Below are 26179 nucleotides of genomic sequence, written 5' to 3'. Positions count from 1 at the left end.
ACCGGCTCATTAACATTGTATCTGGGTGGCCGCCATTCGGCATGCGTACACGTGGCGGCGGCCATCTTACGCATGAAAATCTCAGCGGTGTTTGGTCGTCGAGTGTCTGGAACTCAAATCGGACACTCAAACAACCGAACACCGCTGAGACCTCCAGAGCTCCGTAACTGCCGAACGGAGAGACCTAACGAATCCCCATTCGGTAGTAACAAAGTACCGAATGAGGGAATCACTATCTAGGTGAATTAAAGTATGGATGGCAATTATAAATGTCTGTTTTAACGGCTGAACGGAGACCGACCGCAGGGCCCATTCTCATGGAACCCTTTTCGGATACCAACTCGTGTGCGGTCGGTCAAACTTCACCTTCCTGTAACTACCGAACCACTGGTCCGATCTGGGTGAATTTTGGATATTATATTCACCCAGATCAGGGCTATCTAGCGGTACCCTAATATTAAGGATATGTGATGGTTTAGGGGTACATCCAAGTTTGGGGTAAAGTACTGTACAAGTTAAGGGGATTATGACTCACTCTGAGGGGAGGAGATGTGTGGGAGGTAACAAGCACTGTATTGGTTACTGTCCTAATTACTGTAGTTCCCTCCCTTGCATGGGAGCAGGCTTTATAAGAAACCTTGGAATAAACGATTGTCAGTTCTACTCCTGAAACTGTGTGTCGTCCAGTTATTGGGAGTGCTGTGGGGATATTGCTGTACCTTTTTACCTGCTGGAAACTCTGCTGTGGATTTACTAATGACTTGTTCCTGAGCCTTCCTTGGATCTAAAGTGGAGAATAACTGTGAGAAATCAGCTCTCCGCTACATATACTTAATAGTAGTGTGTGTTAGTGTGTGTCAGTGACGTTGTGTGTATACTTAACAGTGTGTGTTAGTTAGAGTGTGTCACATTGTGTGTATATTTAACAATAGTGTGTATTAGTGAGAGTTTGTGACATTGTGTGTATAAGTAATAGTGTGTGTCAGTGACGTTGTGTGTATACTTAATAATAGTGTGTGTTAGTGAGTCGCATTGTGTGTATACTTAATAATAGTGTGTGTTAGTGAGAGTGTGTGACATTGTGTGTATACTTCAGTAAGAGTGTGTCTTAGTGAGAGTGTGTAAGTGACAATGTGCGCTTACTGAAGAGTGTGTGAGTGACCATGCAACCCATTATATTCATAATACATTTTATAGATTATAAGGAAAAAAATGTTTTACTTATAGTGAACCTGTCAGACAGGTTCACTGTAACATTAAAGGGACGCTATAGTCACCCAGACCACTTCAGCTCAATGAAGTGGTCTGGGTGCCAGGTCCCTCAGGTTTTAACCCTTCAGATGTCAACATAGCAGTTTCAGAGAAACTATGTTTATATCGCAGGGTTAATTCAACCTCTAGTGGCTGTCTTCCTGACAGCCGCTAGAGGCGCTTCTGCGACGCTGGATGCGAAAATCGCATCCAGCGTGCAGAACGTCCATAAGCAAAGCATTGAGAAATGCTTTCCTATGGACTGTTTGAATGCGCACGCGGCTCCACTCGGGAGCTGTCGTCGGCGGGGGAAGGAGAGGCCACCAGCACAGAGGGAGCCCAGCCCTGGATTAAAGTAAGCCCTTCAGCCCAGAGGGAGGGGGACCCTTAGGATTGTATAGTGTCAGGAAAACAGGTTTGTTTTCCTGACACTATAGTGATCCTTTATTTAAATTAAACCCATAAATTACGTAAATCCCACAATATTATAAATAAAATCCCACCAAATGAATGAAACCATTATCACAGCTATAAATTATATATTCAATGTAAAATGTATGTATTGCAGACATCCCAACATGCAAAAATGCATTTCAGGGCGGTGGCCTCACAAGCTACAGCGCCACCCCCGCTCCATCAACACACACAGATACACGTACTGTATATACACACACACTCTGGCACATACACACTGACACACAGATACAGACATTGAAACGTAAACTGGCACATACACTCAGATACACACACACACACACTGGCACTGAGATACACACACTGATGCATACACTCAGATACACGCACATATTGATATTGACATGCACACAAGTCATACTTTATTGATTTGCAGCCACCTTCCTGTTAGCTTACCTTTGTGTCCAGCCAGGGTGGCTTGCTGAGAGTTCTGTTGCTGGCTGAGGCTGATGGGAGTGAGCATGCAGCAGCAGCTCACTCCAGCCTTTTGCTCTGCCTCCATGCTGCTGCCTCCACCCGGGCGGCAGCTCAGTGTGAAGCAGGGAGAAAGTGATAGGCTTTAATCACTTCCTCCCTGCCAGCTGATATCACAGGGGCCCGGCTCTTAATGGGCCAGCAAACCTCGGGGGCCTAGTGAAATCATGATTTCCGGTATATTTTGTATGATCTGCGGGTGCCAGGGAGCTGCTTTCAACATGCGGGAGTCTCCCAGGACTACCGGGAGACTTGGGATGTCTGGTATTAGGCAGTATTTCTGTGTGTGTGTATGGATGTATGTATTAGGCAGTGTGTGTGTATGGGTGTGTGTATTATGCAGTGTGTGTGTATGGATGTATGTATTAGGCAGTGTGTGTGTATGGATGCATGTATTAGGCAGTGTGTGTGTATGGATGTATGTATTAGGCAGTGTGTGTATGGATGTATGTATTAGGCAGTGTGTGTGTATGGGTGTATGTATTAGGCAGTGTGTGTGTATGGATGTATGTATTAGGCAGTGTGTGTGTATGGGTGTATGTATTAGGCAGTGTGTGTGTATGGGTGTATGTATTAGGCAGTGTGTGTGTATGGGTGTATGTATTAGGCAGTGTGTGTGTATGGGTGTGTGTATTAGGCAGTGTGTGTGTATGGTGTATGTATTAGGCAGTGTGTGTGTATGGATGTATGTATTAGGCAGTGTGTGTGTATGGATGTATGTATTAGGCAGTGTGTGTGTATGGGTGTGTGTATTAGGCAGTGTGTGTGTATGGGTGTATGTATTAGGCAGTGTGTGTGTATGGATGTATGTATTAGGCAGTGTGTGTGTATGGATGTATGTATTAGGCAGTGTGTGTGTATGGGTGTGTGTATTAGGCAGTGTGTGTGTATGGTGTATGTATTAGGCAGTGTGTGTGTATGGATGTATGTATTAGGCAGTGTGTGTGTATGGGTGTATGTATTAGGCAGTGTGTGTGTATGGATGTATGTATTAGGCAGTGTGTGTGTATGGGTGTATGTATTAGGCAGTGTGTGTGTATGGATGTATGTATTAGGCAGTGTGTGTGTATGGATGTATGTATTAGGCAGTGTGTGTGTGTATGGGTGTATGTATTAGGCAGTGTGTGTGTATGGGTGTGTGTATTAGGCAGTGTGTGTGTATGGATGTATGTATTAGGCAGTGTGTGTGTATGGATGTATGTATTAGGCAGTGTGTGTGTATGGATGTATGTATTAGGCAGTGTGTGTGTGTATGGGTGTATGTATTAGGCAGTGTGTGTGTATGGGTGTGTGTATTAGGCAGTGTGTGTGTATGGATGTATGTATTAGGCAGTGTGTGTGTATGGATGTATGTATTAGGCAGTGTGTGTGTATGGGTGTGTGTATTAGGCAGTGTGTGTATGGTGTATGTATTAGGCAGTGTGTGTGTATGGGTGTATGTATTAGGCAGTGTGTGTGTATGGGTGTGTGTATTAGGCTGTGTGTATGGGTGTATGTATTAGGCAGTGTGTGTGTATGGATGTATGTATTAGGCAGTGTGTGTGTATGGGTGTATGTATTAGGCAGTGTGTGTGTATGGATGTATGTATTAGGCAGTGTGTGTGTATGGGTGTATGTATTAGGCAGTGTGTGTGTATGGATGTATGTATTAGGCAGTGTGTGTGTATGGATGTATGTATTAGGCAGTGTGTGTGTGTGTATGGGTGTATGTATTAGGCAGTGTGTGTGTATGGGTGTGTGTATTAGGCAGTGTGTGTGTATGGATGTATGTATTAGGCAGTGTGTGTGTATGGATGTATGTATTAGGCAGTGTGTGTGTATGGGTGTGTGTATTAGGCAGTGTGTGTGTATGGTGTATGTATTAGGCAGTGTGTGTGTATGGATGTATGTATTAGGCAGTGTGTGTATGGATGTATGTATTAGGCAGTGTGTGTGTATGGGTGTATGTATTAGGCAGTGTGTGTGTATGGGTGTGTGTATTAGGCAGTGTGTGTGTATGGATGTATGTATTAGGCAGTGTGTGTGTATGGATGTATGTATTAGGCAGTGTGTGTGTATGGGTGTGTGTATTAGGCAGTGTGTGTGTATGGATGTATGTATTAGGCAGTGTGTGTGTATGGGTGTATGTATTAGGCAGTGTGTGTGTATGGATGTATGTATTAGGCAGTGTGTGTGTATGGGTGTATGTATTAGGCAGTGTGTGTGTATGGGTGTATGTATTAGGCAGTGTGTGTGTATGGGTGTGTGTATTAGGCAGTGTGTGTGTATGGATGTATGTATTAGGCAGTGTGTGTGTATGGGTGTGTGTATTAGGCAGTATGTGTGTATGGGTGTATGTATTAGGCAGTGTGTGTGTATAGGTGTATGTATTAGGCAATGTGTGTATGGGTGTGTGTATTAGGCAGTGTGTGTGTGTGTGGGTGTATGTATTAGGCAGTGTGTGTGTATGGATGTATGTATTAGGCAGTGTGTGTGTATGGGTGTGTGTATTAGGCAGTGTGTGTGTATGGTGTATGTATTAGGCAGTGTGTGTGTATGGATGTATGTATTAGGCAGTGTGTGTGTATGGATGTATGTATTAGGCAGTGTGTGTGTATGGGTGTATGTATTAGGCAGTGTGTGTGTATGGATGTGTGTATTAGGCAGTGTGTGTGTATGGATGTATGTATTAGGCAGTGTGTGTGTATGGATGTATGTATTAGGCAGTGTGTGTGTATGGGTGTATGTATTAGGCAGTGTGTGTGTATGAGTGTATGTATTAGGCAGTGTGTGTGTATGGGTGTGTGTATTAGGCAGTGTGTGTGTATGGATTATGTATTAGGCAGTGGGTGTGTATGGGTGTGTGTATTAGGCAGTGTGTGTGTATGGATGTATGTATTAGGCAGTGTGTGTGTATGGGTGTATGTATTAGGCAGTGTGTGTGTATGGGTGTATGTATTGGGCAGTGTGTGTGTATGGGTGTATGTATTAGGCAGTGTGTGTGTATGGGTGTATGTATTAGGCAGTGTGTGTGTATGGGTGTGTGTATTAGGCAGTGTGTGTGTATGGATGTATGTATTAGGCAGTGTGTGTGTATGGGTGTATGTATTAGGCAGTGTGTGTGTATGGATGTATGTATTAGGCAGTGTGTGTGTATGGGTGTATGTATTAGGCAGTGTGTGTGTATGGATGTATGTATTAGGCAGTGTGTGTGTATGGATGTATGTATTAGGCAGTGTGTGTGTGTGTATGGGTGTATGTATTAGGCAGTGTGTGTGTATGGGTGTGTGTATTAGGCAGTGTGTGTGTATGGATGTATGTATTAGGCAGTGTGTGTGTATGGATGTATGTATTAGGCAGTGTGTGTGTATGGGTGTGTGTATTAGGCAGTGTGTGTGTATGGTGTATGTATTAGGCAGTGTGTGTGTATGGATGTATGTATTAGGCAGTGTGTGTATGGATGTATGTATTAGGCAGTGTGTGTGTATGGGTGTATGTATTAGGCAGTGTGTGTGTATGGGTGTGTGTATTAGGCAGTGTGTGTGTATGGATGTATGTATTAGGCAGTGTGTGTGTATGGATGTATGTATTAGGCAGTGTGTGTGTATGGGTGTGTGTATTAGGCAGTGTGTGTGTATGGATGTATGTATTAGGCAGTGTGTGTGTATGGGTGTATGTATTAGGCAGTGTGTGTGTATGGATGTATGTATTAGGCAGTGTGTGTGTATGGGTGTATGTATTAGGCAGTGTGTGTGTATGGGTGTATGTATTAGGCAGTGTGTGTGTATGGGTGTGTGTATTAGGCAGTGTGTGTGTATGGATGTATGTATTAGGCAGTGTGTGTGTATGGGTGTGTGTATTAGGCAGTGTGTGTGTATGGGTGTATGTATTAGGCAGTGTGTGTGTATAGGTGTATGTATTAGGCAATGTGTGTATGGGTGTGTGTATTAGGCAGTGTGTGTGTGTGGGTGTATGTATTAGGCAGTGTGTGTGTATGGATGTATGTATTAGGCAGTGTGTGTGTATGGGTGTGTGTATTAGGCAGTGTGTGTGTATGGTGTATGTATTAGGCAGTGTGTGTGTATGGATGTATGTATTAGGCAGTGTGTGTGTATGGATGTATGTATTAGGCAGTGTGTGTGTATGGGTGTATGTATTAGGCAGTGTGTGTGTATGGGTGTGTGTATTAGGCAGTGTGTGTGTATGGATGTGTGTATTAGGCAGTGTGTGTGTATGGATGTATGTATTAGGCAGTGTGTGTGTATGGATGTATGTATTAGGCAGTGTGTGTGTATGGGTGTATGTATTAGGCAGTGTGTGTGTATGAGTGTATGTATTAGGCAGTGTGTGTGTATGGGTGTGTGTATTAGGCAGTGTGTGTGTATGGATTATGTATTAGGCAGTGGGTGTGTATGGGTGTGTGTATTAGGCAGTGTGTGTGTATGGATGTATGTATTAGGCAGTGTGTGTGTATGGGTGTATGTATTAGGCAGTGTGTGTGTATGGGTGTATGTATTGGGCAGTGTGTGTGTATGGGTGTATGTATTAGGCAGTGTGTGTGTATGGGTGTATGTATTAGGCAGTGTGTGTGTATGGGTGTGTGTATTAGGCAGTGTGTGTGTATGGATGTATGTATTAGGCAGTGTGTGTGTATGGATGTATGTATTAGGCAGTGTGTGTGTATGGGTGTGTGTATTAGGCAGTGTGTGTGTATGGATGTATGTATTAGGCAGTGTGTGTGTATGGGTGTATGTATTAAGCAGTGTGTGTGTATGGATGTATGTATTAGGCAGTGTGTGTGTATGGGTGTATGTATTAGGCAGTGTGTGTGTATGGGTGTATGTATTAGGCAGTGTGTGTGTATGGATGTATGTATTAGGCAGTGTGTGTGTATGGGTGTGTGTATTAGGCAGTGTGTGTGTATGGGTGTATGTATTAGGCAGTGTGTGTGTATGGGTGTATGTATTAGGCAGTGTGTGTGTATGGGTGTATGTATTAGGCAGTGTGTGTGTATGGGTGTGTGTATTAGGCAGTGTGTGTGTATGGGTGTATGTATTAGGCAGTGTGTGTGTATGGATGTATGTATTAGGCAGTGTGTGTGTGTATGGGTGTATGTATTAGGCAGTATGTGTGTATGGGTGTATGTATTAGGCAGTGTGTGTGTATGGATGTATGTATTAGGCAGTGTGTGTGTATGGGTGTGTGTATTAGGCAGTGTGTGTGTATGGGTGTATGTATTAGGCAGTGTGTGTGTATGGATGTATGTATTAGGCAGTGTGTGTGTATGGGTGTGTGTATTAGGCAGTGTGTGTGTATGGGTGTATGTATTAGGCAGTGTGTGTGTATGGATGTATGTATTAGGCAGTGTGTGTGTATGGGTGTATGTATTAGGCAGTATGTGTGTATGGGTGTATGTATTAGGCAGTGTGTGTGTATGGGTGTGTGTATTAGGCAGTGTGTGTGTATGGATGTATGTATTAGGCAGTGTGTGTGTATGGGTGTATGTATTAGGCAATATATGTGTATAGATGCAGCACAGCCATCAATTACTTACTTGAACTTTTACCACACCCACTGCCCCATATCTATGCCCACTCGGTTCCTGAACGAGGATCACCCCAGCACCCCATTAGAATGTGGAACACTAAGTATCAAGTGTGAAACCGCAAAGGAAACTTTTAATAAAATGCTCCAGATGATCTATCCATGTTACAGGGTGAATATTATATTAGGAGGAGGATAGCCCCCCCCCCTGGTTATGATATATCCATGTTACAGGGTGAATATTATATTAGGAGGATAGCCCCCCCCCCCCCTCCCCCTGGTTATGATATATCCATGTTACAGGGTGAATATTATATTAGGAGGAGGATAGCCCCCCATCCCCCTGGTTATGATATATCCATGTTACAGGGTGAATATTATATTAGGAGGAGGATAGCCCCCCGGTTATGATATATCCATGTTACAGGGTGAATATTATATTAGGAGGAGGATAGCCCCCCCTCCCCCTGGTTATGATATATCCATGTTACAGGGTGAATATTATATTAGGAGGAGGATAGCCCCCCCATCCCCCTGGTTATGATATATCCATGTTACAGGGTGAATATTATATTAGGAGGAGGATAGCCCCCCCCCCCCCCCCCGGTTATGATATATCCATGTTACAGGGTGAATATTATATTAGGAGGAGGATAGCCCCCTCCCCCTGGTTATGATATATCCATGTTACAGGGTGAATATTATATTAGGAGGAGGATAGCCCCCCCATCCCCCTGGTTATGATATATCCATGTTACAGGGTGAATATTATATTAGGAGGAGGATAGCCCCCTCCCCCTGGTTATGATATATCCATGTTACAGGGTGAATATTATATTAGGAGGAGGATAGCCCCCCCATCCCCCTGGTTATGATATATCCATGTTACAGGGTGAATATTATATTAGGAGGAGGATAGCCCCCCCATCCCCTGGTTATGATATATCCATGTTACAGGGTGAATATTATATTAGGAGGAGGATAGCCCCCCTCCCACCCGGTTATGATATATCCATGTTACAGGGTGAATATTATATTAGGAGGAGGATACCCCCCCCCCCCCGGTTATGATATATCCATGTTACAGGGTGAATATTATATTAGGAGGAGGATAGCCCTCTCCCCCTGGTTATGATATATCCATGTTAAAGGGTGAATATTATATTAGGAGGAGGATAGCCACCCATCCCCCTGGTTATGATATATCCATGTTACAGGGTGAATATTATATTAGGAGGAGGATAGCCCCCTCCCCCTGGTTATGATATATCCATGTTACAGGGTGAATATTATATTAGGAGGAGGATAGCCCCCTCCCCCTGGTTATGATATATCCATGTTACAGGGTGAATATTATATTAGGAGGAGGATAGCCCCCCCCCCCCCCCCCCGGTTATGATATATCCATGTTACAGGGTGAATATTATATTAGGAGGAGGATAGCCCCCCTCCCCGTGGTTATGATATATCCATGTTACAGGGTGAATATTATATTAGGAGGAGGATAGCCCCCCCCCCCCCCTGGTTATGATATATCCATGTTACAGGGTGAATATTATATTAGGAGGAGGATAGCCCCCCTCCCCCTGGTTATGATATATCCATGTTACAGGGTGAATATTATATTAGGAGGAGGATAGCCCCCTCCCCCTGGTTATGATATATCCATGTTACAGGGTGAATATTATATTAGGAGGAGGATAGCCCCCCTCCCACCCGGTTATGATATATCAATGTTACAGGGTGAATATTATATTAGGAGGAGGATAGCCCCCCCCCCCTGGTTATGATATATCCATGTTACAGGGTGAATATTATATTAGGAGGAGGATAGCCCCCCGGTTATGATATATCCATGTTACAGGGTGAATATTATATTAGGAGGAGGATAGCCCCCCCTCCCCCTGGTTATGATATATCCATGTTACAGGGTGAATATTATATTAGGAGGAGGATAGCCCCCCCATCCCCCTGGTTATGATATATCCATGTTACAGGGTGAATATTATATTAGGAGGAGGATAGCCCCCCCCATCCCCTGGTTATGATATATCCATGTTACAGGGTGAATATTATATTAGGAGGAGGATAGCCCCCCTCCCACCCGGTTATGATATATCCATGTTACAGGGTGAATATTATATTAGGAGGAGGATACCCCCCCCCCCCCGCGTTATGATATATCCATGTTACAGGGTGAATATTATATTAGGAGGAGGATAGCCCTCTCCCCCTGGTTATGATATATCCATGTTAAAGGGTGAATATTATATTAGGAGGAGGATAGCCACCCATCCCCCTGGTTATGATATATCCATGTTACAGGGTGAATATTATATTAGGAGGAGGATAGCCCCCTCCCCCTGGTTATGATATATCCATGTTACAGGGTGAATATTATATTAGGAGGAGGATAGCCCCCTCCCCCTGGTTATGATATATCCATGTTACAGGGTGAATATTATATTAGGAGGAGGATAGCCCCCCCCCCCCGGTTATGATATATCCATGTTACAGGGTGAATATTATATTAGGAGGAGGATAGCCCCCCTCCCCGTGGTTATGATATATCCATGTTACAGGGTGAATATTATATTAGGAGGAGGATAGCCCCCCCATCCCCCTGGTTATGATATATCCATGTTACAGGGTGAATATTATATTAGGAGGAGGATAGCCCCCCCATCCCCTGGTTATGATATATCCATGTTACAGGGTGAATATTATATTAGGAGGAGGATAGCCCCCCTCCCACCCGGTTATGATATATCCATGTTACAGGGTGAATATTATATTAGGAGGAGGATACCCCCCCCCCCCCCGGTTATGATATATCCATGTTACAGGGTGAATATTATATTAGGAGGAGGATAGCCCTCTCCCCCTGGTTATGATATATCCATGTTAAAGGGTGAATATTATATTAGGAGGAGGATAGCCACCCATCCCCCTGGTTATGATATATCCATGTTACAGGGTGAATATTATATTAGGAGGAGGATAGCCCCCTCCCCCTGGTTATGATATATCCATGTTACAGGGTGAATATTATATTAGGAGGAGGATAGCCCCCTCCCCCTGGTTATGATATATCCATGTTACAGGGTGAATATTATATTAGGAGGAGGATAGCCCCCCTCCCCGTGGTTATGATATATCCATGTTACAGGGTGAATATTATATTAGGAGGAGGATAGCCCCCCCCCCCCCCTGGTTATGATATATCCATGTTACAGGGTGAATATTATATTAGGAGGAGGATAGCCCCCCTCCCCCTGGTTATGATATATCCATGTTACAGGGTGAATATTATATTAGGAGTAGGATAGCCCCCTCCCCCTGGTTATGATATATCCATGTTACAGGGTGAATATTATATTAGGAGGAGGATAGCCCCCCCATCCCCCTGGTTATGATATATCCATGTTACAGGGTGAATATTATATTAGGAGGAGGATAGCCCCCTCCCCCTGGTTATGATATATCCATGTTACAGGGTGTATATTATATTAGGAGGAGGATAGCCCCCTCCCCCTGGTTATGATATATCCATGTTACAGGGTGAATATTATATTAGGAGGAGGATAGCCCCCTCCCCCTGGTTATGATATATCCATGTTACAGGGTGAATATTATATTAGGAGGAGGATAGCCCCCCTCCCCGTGGTTATGATATATCCATGTTACAGGGTGAATATTATATTATGAGGAGGATAGCCCCCCCCCCCCCCCCTGGTTATGATATATCCATGTTACATTGTGAATATTATGTTAGGAGGAGGATAGCCCCCCTCCCCCTGGTTATGATATATCCATGTTACAGTGTGAATATTATGTTAGGAGGAGGATAGCCCCCCTCCCCCTGGTTATGATATATCCATGTTACAGGGTGAATATTATATTAGGAGGAGGATAGCCCCCCTCCCCCTGGTTATGATATATCCATGTTACAGGGTGAATATTATATTAGGAGGAGGATAGCCCCCCTTCCCCTGGTTATGATATATGCATGTTACAGGGTGAATATTATATTAGGAGGAGGAGGATAGCCCCCCCCCCCCCCCTCCCCCTGGTTATGATATATCCATGTTACAGGGTGAATATTATATTAGGAGGAGGATAGCCCCCCCCCCTGGTTATGATATATCCATGTTACAGGGTGAATATTATATTAGGAGGAGGATAGCCCCCCCCCCTCCCCCTGGTTATGATATATCCATGTTACAGGGTGAATATTATTTTAGGAGGAGGATAGCCCCCCTCCCCGTGGTTATGATATATCCATGTTACAGGGTGAATATTATATTAGGAGGGGGATAGCCCCCCCTCCCCCTGCTTATGATATATCCATGTTACAGGGTGAATATTATATTAGGAGGAGGGTAGCCCGGGCTCTGTCTCCCCCTCCCTGCCCTCCAGGCGGCGGAAGTCTGGCTCGGTGTCTCCCCAAACATCCGCCATCCTCCAGGAGCTGAGAGCCCCGGGCCCCGCCATGGCCGCCGTGCAGTGTGAGTAGAGCAGGTTCCCGGCCCCCAGCGCCCCGGAATCTGAGTGTTCTATCAGCGGATACAATGTAACAATGCATGGAACGTTCAGACAGCGGGCAGCTCCCGGCATGCACCCCGGCAGGGAGGGGGGAGGGAGGGAGAGACATCACTGGGGACACCTGGTATACAGTGTGCATTATCATAGGGACCCCCAATATACAGAGTGTGCATTATCCTAGGGACCCCCAATATACAGAGTGTGCATTATCATAGTGACCCCCAATATACAGTGTGCATTATCATAGGGACCCCCAATATACAGAGTGTGCATTATCATAGGGACCCCCAATATACAGAGTGTGCATTATCATAGGGACCCCCAATATACAGAGTGTGCATTATCATAGGGACCCCCAATATACAGAGTGTGCATTATCATAGGGACCCCCAATATACAGAGTGTGCATTATCATAGGGACCCTGATATACAGTGTGTGCATTATCATAGGGACCCCCAATATACAGAGTGTGCATTATCATAGGGACCCCCAATATACAGAGTGTGCATTATCATAGTGACCCCCAATATACAGAGTGTGCATTATCATAGGGACCCCCAATATACAGAGTGTGCATTATCATAGGGACCCCCAATATACAGAGTGTGCATTATCATAGGGACCCCGATATACAGTGTGTGCATTATCATAGGGACCCCCAATATACAGAGTGTGCATTATCATAGGGACCCCCAATATACAGAGTGTGCATTATCATAGAGACCCCCAATATACAGAGTGTGCATTATCATAGGGACCCCCAATATACAGAGTGTGCATTATCATAGGGACCCCCAATATACAGAGTGTGCATTATCATAGGGACCCCCAATATACAGAGAGCGCATTATCATAGAGACCCCCAATATACAGAGTGTGCATTATCATAGGGACCCCCAATATACAGAGTGTGCATTATCATAGAGACCCCCAATATACAGTGTGCATTATCATAGGGACCCCCAATATACAGAGTGTGCATTATCATAGGGACCCCCAATATACAGTGTGCATTATCATAGGGACCCCCAATATACAGAGTATGCATTATCATAGAGACCCCCAATATACAGTGTGTGCATTATCATAGGGACCCCCAATATACAGAGTGTGCATTATCCTAGGGACCCCCAATATACATTGTGTGCATTATCATAGGGACCCCCAATATACAGAGTGTGCATTATCATAGGGACCCCCCAATATACAGATTGTGCATTATCATAGGGACCCCAATATACAGAGTGTGCATTATCATAGGGACCCCCAATATAGAAAGTGTGCATGGTGACCCCAATATACAGAGTGTGCATTATCATAGGGACCCCCAATATACAGAGTGTGCATTATCATAGGGACCCCAATATACAGTGTGCATTATCATAGTGACCCCCAATATACAGAGTGTGCATTATCATAGGGACCCCAATATACAGTGTGCATTATCATAGTGACCCCCAATATACCGAGTGTGCATTATCATAGGGACCCCCAATATACAGAGTGTGCATTATCATAGGGACCCCCAATATACAGAGTGTGCATTATCATAGGGACCCCCAATATACAGAGTGTGCATTATCATAGGGACCCCCAATATACAGAGTGTGCATTATCATAGGGAATCCCAATATACAGTGTGCATTGTGATAGGGACCCCCAATATACAGAGTGTGCATTATCATAGGGACCCCCAATATACAGAGTGTGCATTATGATAAGGACCCCCAATATACAGAGTGTGCATTATCATAGGGAATCCCAATATACAGTGTGCATTATCATAGGGACCCCCAATATACAGAGTGTGCATGGTGACCCCCAATATATAGTGTGTGCATTATCATAGGGACCCCCAATATACAGAGTGTGTATGGTGACCCCAATATACAGAGTGTGCATTATCATAGGGACCCCCAATATACAGAGTGTGCATTATCATAGGGACCCCAATATACAGTGTGCATTATCATAGTGACCCCCAATATACAGAGTATGCATTATCATAGGGACCCCAAATATACAGTGTGCATTATCATAGGGACCCCAATATACAGAGTGTGCATTATCATAGGGACCCCAATATACAGTGTGTGCATTATCATAGGGACCCCCAATATACAGTGTGCATTATCATAGGGACCCCCAATATACAGAGTGTGCATGGTGACCCCAATATACCGTGTGTGCATTATCATAGGGACCCCCAATATACAGTGTGTGCATGGTGACCCCAATATACAGTGTGTGCATTATCATAGGGACCCCCAATATACAGAGTGTGCATTATCATAGGGTCCCCCAATATACAGTGTGTGCATGGTGACCCCAATATACAGTGTGTGCATGGTGACCCCCAATATACAGTGTGTGCATTATCATAGGGACCCCCAATCTACAGAGTGTGCATGGTGACCCCCAATCTACAGTGTGTGCATAGTGACCCCAATATACAGTGTGTGCATGGTGACCCCAATATACAGCGTGCATTATCATAGGCACCCCCAATATATAGAGTGTGCATGGTGACCCCAATATACAGTGTGCATTATCATAGGGCCCCCTAATATAGTGTGCTTTATTACAGGGACCCCCAATATACAGTGTGTGCATTATCATAGGGACCCCCAATATACAGAGTGTGCATGGTGACCCCAACATATAGTGTGTGCATGGTGACCCCCAATATATAGTGTGTGCATTATCATAGGGACCCCCAAAATACAGTGTGCATTATCATAGGGACCCCCAATATACAGTGTGTGCATGGTGACCCCAATATAAAGTGTGTGCATGGTAATCCCCAATATACAGTGTGCATTATCATAGTGCCCCCTAATATACAGTGTGCTTTATTACAGGGACCCCCGATATACAGTGTGTGCATTATCATAGGGACCCCCAATATACAGTGTGTGCATTATTATAGGGACCCCCAATATACAGTGTGCATGGTGACCCCAATATATAGTGTGTGCATGGTGACCCCCAATATATAGTGTGCATTATCATAGGGACCCCCAATATATAGTGTGTGCATGGTGACCACAATATACAGAGTGTGCATGGTAACCCCCAATATATATTGTGTGCATGGTAACCCCCAATATATATTGTGTGCATGGTAACCCCCAATATATATTGTGTGCATGGTAACCCCCAATATATATTGTGTGCATGTTGACCCCCAATATACAGTGTGTGCATGGTGACCCCAATATAAAGTGTGCAATATCATAGGCATTACCAATATACAGTGCGTGCTTGGTATCCCCCAATATACAGTGTGTGCATGGTGACCCCCAATATACAGTGTGTGCATGGTGACCCCCAATATACAGTGTGTGCATGGTGACCCCCAGTATACAGTGTGTGCTTGGTGACCCCCAATATACAGTGTGTGCTTGGTGACCCCCAATATACAGTGTGTGCATGGTGACCCCCAATATACAGTGTGTGTATGGTGACCCTCAATATACAGTGTGTGCATGGTGTCCCCCAATATACAGTGTTTGCATGGTGACCCCAATGTGGCGAAACCGACCTCGCCACGTGTCCTTGGAGGGGGCTGATTGCCCGCCTCTTGCCTTTGGACTATGGACCAGACTTTATGGGAATGTGATACCCCAGATAGCTATACCATGGAGCCTATTCATATAATGAAAGACTATGGGAAAGACTTTAGCTCCATGGCAATTGTACTGTGTGAGTAGGATCTGCGCACTATTCGGTAGTTTTGTGCGCTCAGATCCCAGCTATCTGGGGATATGTGAAATGTCTGTGTGTTATGGATAAAAAGTAACTTTCTGTATTTTTTTTTTTTTTTTTAAATTCTTTATTTTTGCTCGTGCATAAAGTTACAGTGGATCTCGCATCGCCACAACAGCGAATGCGAGGGTTGCAGTACATTTAATGATACATGTGGAGTAGTAGTGAAATTTGAAAAAAAAAAAAAAAGATATTACTTTGCATCATTTGAGGGGTTAGCACGAATTTTTACATTTAAATGTGTATAAGATTATTCACGTTGTATGCAGCTTAGTGTCATGTAAGGTAAGGTAAGGTAGTGTTCTCAGGCTTTAAGAGCAAGCTGGTTTGGGCGTCAGCTTAAACAGTAATAATAACAAAGCTAAAGCTATGGTGGGAGGTTATCCTCGCCGCCTATGGTGTGGGTGAGCGTGTGTAAGCCATACTTTACATAGGTTAACAGTGTCCACATTAGGTTTGTCAGAGTCCAGACCAGTGTTAGGCTTTAGTAGATGGGCCATTAAGTATATAATTAGCCGTCCTCAGCCAATGCCCTGTGCATGCCACCGTGGAGGATCTGGTTCCCGGTCGGCCATATCGATGCCTTTCTCCGGTATGCGGGAGTGTGGGTTGCCCTGCTCGTAGTACAGATGCTGTGTGTAGCGGAACGGGTCCCCGTCCTTACGGCTCCGGGCTGTTATGGGAGCTAGCGCCCTCTGTCCGTGGATCCGCCTTCGACGTGAGGTTGGATCGTGGGTCCCCGGGGTTTCCGACTCGTGGTCTGCCCCGCGGGTGGTTGGACTGCGGCCTGAAGGTTTCTCCAGTTGGGCTCCCAGCCCAGAAAATGGACAGGAGTCCGCTGCTACCTGGCAGGTGGGTTCCATCTCGGACGGTGTAGTCAGGGATTCACGCTGGGCAATGCGGTCCCAGAAGGCTTGGCAAATAGCGTTGAAGCGAGCCTCAAAGGCCTCCTTCCAGCTCTGGTCTGTCTGGCTTGCAGGGATGCACTGGGATTGTGTCACGGCGGCCATCTTGAGGTGCCGCGTGGCTCACCAGGTTTTCCCGGTCTGGCCTCTTGGCTCTAGTTTAGTAGCTTGTGGTCCAGTCGCCCTGTTTGGACCGGGATGACCCCCACCGGTCCAGAGGGGGGGGGTAGGAGTTGGGAGGTGAGAGCAGTTTGTAGGCCTGTTCTCTAGCGAGGAGAGCGGCCGCCTCTCCCCGTTTCGGTCCCAGGTAGGCCTCGGCAGGATTTCAGGGTTCCCGGTTAGTGACAAACTTGATTCGGGTGTCAAAATGTTCCCCCGGGTGTCCCCTCTATGTTTGATTTCCCCCAGATCGAAGACGTGCTCGAGATTTGGTTCTTTTTGTGCCCAAATGGCAGTTTTGGTCAGGAGCTTGTTTTCTGCACGTCTGTTCAGCCTGGAAGCTAGGCTCCGCCCTCAACTTTCTGTATTTTAAAGTGTTTTATGTCTTTCTGTAACCATGTGGTTAATGGAGTCTGCTTCTAGCCCTGGATAATTGGATTACTTTCATCTTTGTCTCCAGGATAGAGGCCTATGTAAAACCTGTCTAAACCGGTTTGCCATGTGGCTAGTAAGGGACAAAAGATACTTTTAGTAACTTTTGAACCCCTGGTCTGATTCATGCCATTTTTTAATATGTTGTTCCCCTGAATTTTTATGTGAATGTAATGTATGGTTTTAAAGTTACAGAGTATGTGTGGAAACTGTATTTTTACTGTATGTAGTAATTATGTTAATTGCTTATCTGAGGGGAGGGGATGTGTGGGTTGTACTGTTACTTGATTGGTTGTTTTATGCCTCCCCCTGGGTGTGTCCTGTATGTGCACAACTGTAATAAAAAGCAGGCTGGGTGTTCCAGACCTCAGATTCTGCTTGACATTACTGGGACCCGTTATACAGTGTGTGGGCTCATTACTGGGACCCGTTATACAGTGCGTGGGGTCAATACTGGGACCCGTTATACAGTGCGTGGGGTCTTTACTGGGACCCGTTATACAGTGTGTGGGGTCATTACTGAGACCTGTTATACAGTGTGTGGGGACATTACTGGGACCCGTTATACAGTGCGTGGGGTCATTACTGAGACCCGTTATACAGTGCGTGGGGACATTACTGGGGACCCGTTATACAGTGCGTGGGGACATTACTGGGGACCCGTTATACAGTGTGTGGGGTCATTACTGGGACCTGTTATACAGTGCGTGGGGTCATTACTGGGACCCGTTATACAGTGCGTGGGGTCATTACTGGGACCTGTTATACAGTGTGTGGGGTCATTACTGAGACCCGTTATACAGTGTGTGGGGACATTACTGGGACCCGTTATACAGTGCGTGGGGTCATTACTGAGACCCGTTATACAGTGCGTGGGGTCTTTACTGAGACCCGTTATACAGTGTGTGGGGACATTACTGGGACCCGTTATACAGTGCGTGGGGTCATTACTGAGACCCGTTATACAGTGCGTGGGGTCTTTACTGGGACCCGTTATACAGTGTGTGGGGTCATTACTGAGACCCGTTATACAGTGTGTGGGGACATTACTGGGACCCGTTATACAGTGCGTGGGGTCATTACCTGGGACCCGTTATACAGTGCGTGGGGTCATTACTGGGGACCCGTTATATAGTGTGTGGGGTCATTACTGAGACTTGTTATACAGTGTGTGGGGTGTGGCGAAACCAACCTCGCCACTGGGCCCTGGAGAAGCCTGTTTGCTAGCCTCCTACCTGATGACTATGGCCCCTGGGTTATTTGGGGCATATTGTACTTTATATTGCTGCAACTGGCCCTTTTAAAATCATCGATGGACATATTGGGACTTTTTGGGATTGTGGCGAAACTGACCTCGCCACGTGTCCTTGGAGGGGGCCGATTGCCCGCCTCTTGCCTTTGGACTATGGACCAGACTTTATGGTAATGTGATACCCCAGATAGCTATACCATGGAGCCTATTCATAATGAAAGACTATGGGAAAGACTTTAGCTCCATGGCAATTGTACTGTGTGAGTAGGATCTGCGCGCTATTCGGTAGTTTTGTGCGCGCAGATCACAGCTATCTGGGGATATGTGAAATCTCTGTGTGTTATGTGTAAAAGGTGAATTTATGTATTTTAAAGTGTTTTACTGTCTTTGTGTCCCCATGTGCTTAATGGAGTCTGTCTCTGTGCTGGGAGATAATTGGATTACTTCTCCAGCACAGAGAAGGCCCTGGAAAGCTAGGGGTTTTAAAAGATACTTTTAGTAACTTTTGAACCCCTGGTCTGATCCATGCCATTTTTTAATATGTTGTTCCCCTGAATGGATTGATTGTGGATATGTAATTTTGTGTGAATGTGATGTATGGTTTTAAAGTTATGAAAGTTGTGTAAAAAGTATATTTTAAACTGTATGAATAATGGGATTATGTGTCACACTAAGGGGAGGGGATGTGTGGGAGGTAACATCTATGTCATTGGTTCTTTTATGCCTCCCCCTGGGTGTGGCCTGTATGTGTGAGTTGGAAATAAAAGCCAGGCTGGATGAGCCAGTCCAGAGTTCCTGTTTTACCCTCAAAGTGATGTGTCGTCTCATTATTGGGGGGAAGGATTTATTGCATGCTGTTCCAGTTGACTGCTAGGAGTACAAGCCTATTCGTATGGTTCCTATTCAATGGTCTACAGCAGTCCTATGCTCGAGAAGGTTCATATGCTGCATCGGTTCGGTGATTGTGGTGTCTGCCAGAGTGCTTGGAGTCCTCAGGAAGCACTAGGAGCATCCATTAACGGAGGTACCAAGTCGGGGTGCCAGGCGATCCGTTACATTGGTGGCAAGCGGTGGGATGGCGTCCTAGTGTGAGGTAAAGCAGCTCAGAGACACTCTTTGGATTTACAAATTGAGGGCAACGCTAGCAGTCGTGCAGCGCCCCTGGGAGCAGACAAGTATGGAAGGTTCTGGCTCTGGAGATGATTGGCTGGCCGAGGTGAGGCAGCGAGTGGCCGAGTATGGGGATGATATACCCATGGAGACACGCCGGGTGATCTGGAACCAGGTCATGGCTGAGCGAAACACAAGGCTGGACCGAGAATTCCGGTTGGCAAAAGAGAGGAAGTATGCTCAGCAGCAGGAGCATTACAGCAGCCGAGTAGAGGCTGCATCCGAGGAGGTTAGCCGTCTTTCCCTGAGGCGGCGGGAGGAACCCGAAGTGGGGGTCCTCATAGACTGGTCCTGTGAGGAACCACAACAGGCAGGTAGAGATGGGACCAAGGTCTCTCCACCGGGCCCACCGGGATGCTGGGCAGCCGGCCCAGATCCCCAGCAGCAGCCAGAGTTGCCAGGTGGGGAAGCAGGTGGCCCTTACTCACAAATGTTGAGGGGCCTCACGGATTGGTCCTGGGAAGACCCACAGATGGCAGATGGAGATGGGACTGCGGTCTCTCTACCGGCCCTACAGGGATGCTGGGCAGTCGGCCCAGATCCCCAGCGGCAGTGTGCGTTACAGGGAGCTGAAGGTGCCGTTCTTGCTCCCCAGCGGCAGTCTACAGTGCAGGGAGAGGAGCCTGTTATCCCCTCTCCCCAGCGGCTGAAAGTGTGTAAGGGAGAGGAGTTTGTTACCCCCTCTCCCCAGCGGCAGCTTAGCACACCAAGGGGAGACAGTAAGCCCCACACCAGCGCAGATGGGACCGTGGTCTCTGCGCCCTGCCTACAGGGAGTACAGAGGGTCAGCCCTGCTCCCCAGCGGCTGAAAGTGTGTAACGGAGAGGAGTTTGTTACCCCCTCTCCCCAGTGGCAGCTTAGTGCACCAAGGGGAGACAGTAAGCCCCACACCAGCGCAGATGGGACCGTGGTCTCTGCGCCCAAGTTACAGGGAGCTGAAGGGGCCGTCCTCCCTCCCCAGCGGCAGTGTGATTTGTTGGGAATTGGGAGCCCAGTCTCCTTTCCCCAGCGGCAGAGTGTCCAGCAGGGAATAGAGAGCCCAGTCTCCTTTCCCCAGCAGCAGGACACTGCATTGGGAGGAGAGACAGTCGGTCTCCCTCCACAAAGACTGAAAGTATGCATGGGAGAGGAGATTGTTACCACCTCTCCCCAGCGGCAGAGTGTTCTAATGGGAGAGGAGCTGGTTACCACCTCTCCCCAGCGGCAGCTTAATGTACCAGGGGGAGACTGTAAGCCCCACAACTGTGCAGATGGGACTGTGGTCTCTGCACCTACAGCACAGGGGGTAAGGACAGTCAGTCCTGTCCCCCAGCAACAAGGCTGCTTAGCCAAAGGGGAGACAGTCGGTCTCCCCCTCCAACAGCGGAGCTATGTATCCAAAGGGGAGACAGTCGTTCTCCAGCAACCAGGCTCCAACCAGACTACTCCCGTGGTAGTGCTGGCACCAGGACAGAGTACCGCTGGTCTCTGCCCCCTCAGCAACCCACCAAGGCAGCCTACCAGTCCCCCACACAGCCGTGGTAAGGCACCTGGACATGGACAAGATTCTCCCTTACCCAGGTGTAGTAACCATTTATTGCGGGTGGGCTGTACTGCTGTTTCTGTCTTGTGGGTGGGCTGCTAGACTAACAAGGGCACTGACCGGCAAGAGGTCAGGTACCCTGTTACAAAAAATACCAAAACGGCAATCTACAATACAACAATGAGAATATACATAGGGCAATATTGTTTGCAAAAGTTATGGGTTAATGGATAAGAATGATTTGCACTCACAAACCCAATTTGATTGTAGGCATATCACTAGAATCAATGTAGCGACTTCAGGACCTTGGAACCTCAGTAGCATGCATAGGAAGAATAGAAAATAATAATAGTGCAGAGTATCTCAGTAAAAAATATACATTTTATTAATATCGCACTTACAGAAACGAAGTGTCAAATAGGCACATCAGGTGGAAACACTTTGATCCGAAATCCACAAGAACAGAACAGCCAAATAAAACAACATAAAAAAATATATAAATAGCTAAATACTCTGTACACTAAAAAAAGCCCTACGCGTTTCGTTCAGGGTTGAACTTCCTCAGGGGCAAATATCCAGATGCTATCCTTTGCAAGCATAATATGGAGTGCCAAATTTCTCCTTTTTAAGTTCATTTTCGGCGCGAAGTAAACAGCCGTGCGCCATACTTCCGGGTTCGGTGCACTTCCGGTTACGCTTGCGTTGCGTTCCGGAATTGGTAACCAAGCCTCGTTTTGGTTTTCATCAGTAAGGACGGCCAGCCTTGCGTTCCATATGCGTTCCAATGCTCGAAAACGAGCAGAAAGTCCCCAAAGTAAAAAACCACAATAAATAAACAAATTAAATAATCAAACAAGAAAAAGATATCCCAAAGGTAAAATACCAGTATAAAAGAATAAATAGGAATAGACAAACAAACCAAAATGCAATAAAATTAAGTGAATATAATAAATAAAATCACAAAAAACAAACCAAATCAAAATCTACATTTAACCCATTCAGTTTCAAGGTTTTTAACGTGTGTATCCAATACCCCTCTCTCTTCCTTAAAGCCATCATGAGGTCACCACCTCTTTCATTTAAAGTAACTTGTTCTATACCTATACAACTTAAGGTGTTAAATTTAAAAGAGGGGCAATTGTTGCAGTGTACTGGCACTGAGTGTGTTAACAAACCATTTTTTATGTTGTTTCTATGTTCTTGAAGTCTTATTTTTAATTTTCTCCCAGTTCTGCCTACGTACTGCATCCCACACCCACAGGTAAGTAAATATACCACGTGGGTGGAGGAGCAAGACACCTTATTTTTAATTTTGAATTTGACTTTCGTCTGTGTACTAACAAAATCTTTAAATGTATTAAATTGATGGCTGCAGCTTTTGCACTTCCCACAGGTGAAAAAGCCTCCCATATGGTTAGTTGAAGTTTTCCCAGATCAAAAAGTACTAGGGGCCAGAATTTGTTTTAGATTATTGCCCTTTCTAAAAATAACTTTGGGAGCTTGTGGGATTTGTTGACCTAGAAATTCGTCCTCGATGAGTAAACCCCAATGTTTTTTAATAATCCTTTGTATATCGAAAGCCCTTCCGTTATATTTGGTGTTAAAAGAAAAGTCGAAAATTGGATTTCTGGTGGTTACATCTTTATTTTTATCTTGGAGTAGATTGCTGCGGCTAATCTTCCCGACTCGATCGATTTCTGTGTCTAAAAATTCAGGGGAATAGCCCTTCTCCAAAAAACGTTTTTTGAGAATCTCAGATTGTTCGAAAAAGGAATCAAGATCACTACAATTCCTCCGTAACCTCACGAATTGACTTTTAGGGACACCTTTTAACCAATTTGGATGGTGTCCGCTTGTGGTGTCAATAAAACTATTGGAATCGATGGTCTTAAAGAATGTTTTAGTCTTGATCTCCCGCTCCTCAATATATATTGAAAGGTCAAGAAAATCAATACTATTGACACCTATTTTGGGGGTAAAAACCAAAGAAAGAGAGTTGCAGTTGACATATTCAAAAAAGTCATAAAGGAGATCCAAGGGGCCCCGCCAGATCATCAGGACATCATCGATGTACCTTCTCCAGAGCACCAAGTTTGCACCGAACGGGTTGTTAGACCAGATAAACGACCTTTCCCAACAATCCATAAAAATGTTGGCATAGCTCGGTGCAAACTTGGTGCCCATGGCTGTACCCTTAATCTGGAGAAAATATTCCCCATCAAAGCTAAAAAAGTTATGTGTAAGGATGAAACGAATAGCCTCCTCCAGGAAAGAACAAAAAGAAGGCTCTAATTCGATGTCTTGTATCAGATTACTCTTGACCGCCTCTACACCAAGATTGTGATCAATCACGGTGTAGAGTGAAGTCACATCCAAAGTGGCCCAGACATAGTCATCACCCCATTCAATACTTTCCAGTTCTTGAATGAGATGTTTTGTGTCCTTTTAGATATGACAAAGCACCCTGAGCATATTTCTGAAGATGGAAATCGATATACTCAGAGAGCTTTGAAGTCAAGGAATCAATGCCACTTATAATCGGTCTCCCTGGGGGCTTATCCTTACACTTGTGAAGCTTTGGGAGAAAATAAAAAGTAGGTACCCTAGGGAATTCCGTAAAAATGAAGGAATAGGTGGATTCATCTATAGTGCCTGCTGTTCTAGCACTACATAGCATGTTTTTAAGATCTTGATTAAATTCATGATTTGGATTGGAGTTGAGTTTGGTGTATGTAAGATGATCATTTAGAAGTCTTAAAGATTCTTCAACATAATATTTTGTCGACATAACAACCACTCCTCCTCCCTTGTCTGCACTCTTTATAGTCAATTCACTTCTTTTACTTAAATTAATAAGGATATTACTTTCTCTCGAAGTGAGATTCTTATGTTTAACTCTCCTAGCCTGATCTCTCCCCAGTTTCTCGAAATCCCTAATAATCATCTTATTGAAGGCTTCAATCTGGCTTCCTCGGTCATTAGGACAAAATTTAGATCTAGGTTTAAATCTCTGAATCTCCCTATCTTTAGTAGGATTGGAGGAGGTATTTGAGAAACCTTCACTAGCTTTCTTAATAAAAAATCTCTTAATCGACATTTTCCTAATAAATTTCTGGGCGTCAATAAAAAGTTGAAAGCAATTTGGGGGTTCTTCCGGGACGAATTTCAAACCCTTACTCAGAAGGAGGATTTCTTGTAGTGTCAGGTTACATCCAGATAAATTAAAAACTCCTAGGCTTTCTTCTTGCTTTTTAGTTAAATTCCCACCCTTTCTCCGCTCAATCTCCTCTTCTTCCCCGGGATATGTTGTTCTCTGAGGGGCACAAACCGATTGGTTAGGGGCAATTCTTGAGACCTTGGTGGAAAAAATTCTGTAATTTCCCCCTTTTTTCGGTCTTGCCCCTTCCCTAAAAATTTCCTGTCAGAATTGGAGTTCTGAGCGGTAGATCAGGTGGTATTCACCACACTAGCAAATGTATCCCTTTGTGGTCTAGGCAAAAGATGCACATTAGATGAACTTTCATTCCGTTTTCTCGGATTGGTTTGATTTCTTAAAGGTGTAGTCCATTTGGGTTTAGCCCCCATATGGTCACCCTTTCTTTGATTAGATCTTTCTCTATTTAAATTAAATTTACCATGATCCTTAAATCTAGATTTTCTATCGATTTTGTTTAATGTTGAATGGGTATTATTGATTTTATCTCGTTTATCTCTAAGATATTTCTTATTCTTAGTTTGTGCGATATTATCATCAAGTTTCTCTATCCTTTCGAACAGAACTTTTTCTTTCCTCTTGAAATCAGAGGTATTTTTATCAAAGGTATTAATATCAGCTAATTTCCCCATTTCATCAGAAACCACATTCAGGTTGTCTCTTTCAAAATCGATAATAATTTCCATAAGCGTCATAGAGCATCTTTCCAGTGCTATGTCCCAGCGTTCAATATGTTTAGATTTTTCTAATCCATTGGCAGGTCTTTTATCCAACCTTAAACCTCTTGGAATCAATCCCTCCTTGAGGTATGACTCCAAAAAGTACACTGCAACAATTGCCCCTCTTTTAAATTTAACACCTTAAGTTGTATAGGTATAGAACAAGTTACTTTAAATGAAAGAGGTGGTGACCTCATGATGGCTTTAAGGAAGAGAGAGGGGTATTGGATACACACGTTAAAAACCTTGAAACCGAATGGGTTAAATGTAGATTTTGATTTGGTTTGTTTTTTGTGATTTTATTTATTATATTCACTTAATTTTATTGCATTTTGGTTTGTTTGTCTATTCCTATTTATTCTTTTATACTGGTATTTTACCTTTGGGATATCTTTTTCTTGTTTGATTATTTAATTTGTTTATTTATTGTGGTTTTTTACTTTGGGGACTTTCTGCTCGTTTTCGAGCATTGGAACGCATATGGAACGCAAGGCTGGCCGTCCTTACTGATGAAAACCAAAACGAGGCTTGGTTACCAATTCCGGAACGCAACGCAAGCGTAACCGGAAGTGCACCGAACCCGGAAGTATGGCGCACGGCTGTTTACTTCGCGCCGAAAACGAACTTAAAAAGGAGAAATTTGGCACTCCATATTATGCTTGCAAAGGATAGCATCTGGATATTTGCCCCTGAGGAAGTTCAACCCTGAACGAAACGCGTAGGGCTTTTTTTAGTGTACAGAGTATTTAGCTATTTATATATTTTTTTAT

The 26179-nt window shown here is 44.7% G+C and overlaps 1 protein-coding gene across 1 annotated transcript in view; it reads left to right on the top strand.

Moving 5' to 3' along the window:
• The first annotated feature begins 12138 nt into the window (after positions 1-12138).
• Positions 12139-26179, top strand: part of LOC134565978 (zinc finger protein 64-like) — a 48468-nt gene continuing 34427 nt past the window's right edge. The window contains exon 1 of the mRNA XM_063425685.1: positions 12139-12230. Within this exon, the coding sequence (XP_063281755.1) occupies positions 12215-12230 (16 nt within the window). The 5' untranslated portion in view covers positions 12139-12214. The remainder of the gene's footprint in view (positions 12231-26179) is intronic.

The sequence above is a fragment of the Pelobates fuscus genome, chromosome 6 (assembly GCF_036172605.1).
Source record: "Pelobates fuscus isolate aPelFus1 chromosome 6, aPelFus1.pri, whole genome shotgun sequence".
Classification (NCBI taxonomy): Eukaryota; Metazoa; Chordata; class Amphibia; order Anura; family Pelobatidae; genus Pelobates; species Pelobates fuscus.
This window is presented reverse-complemented; position numbering and strand designations above follow the sequence as displayed.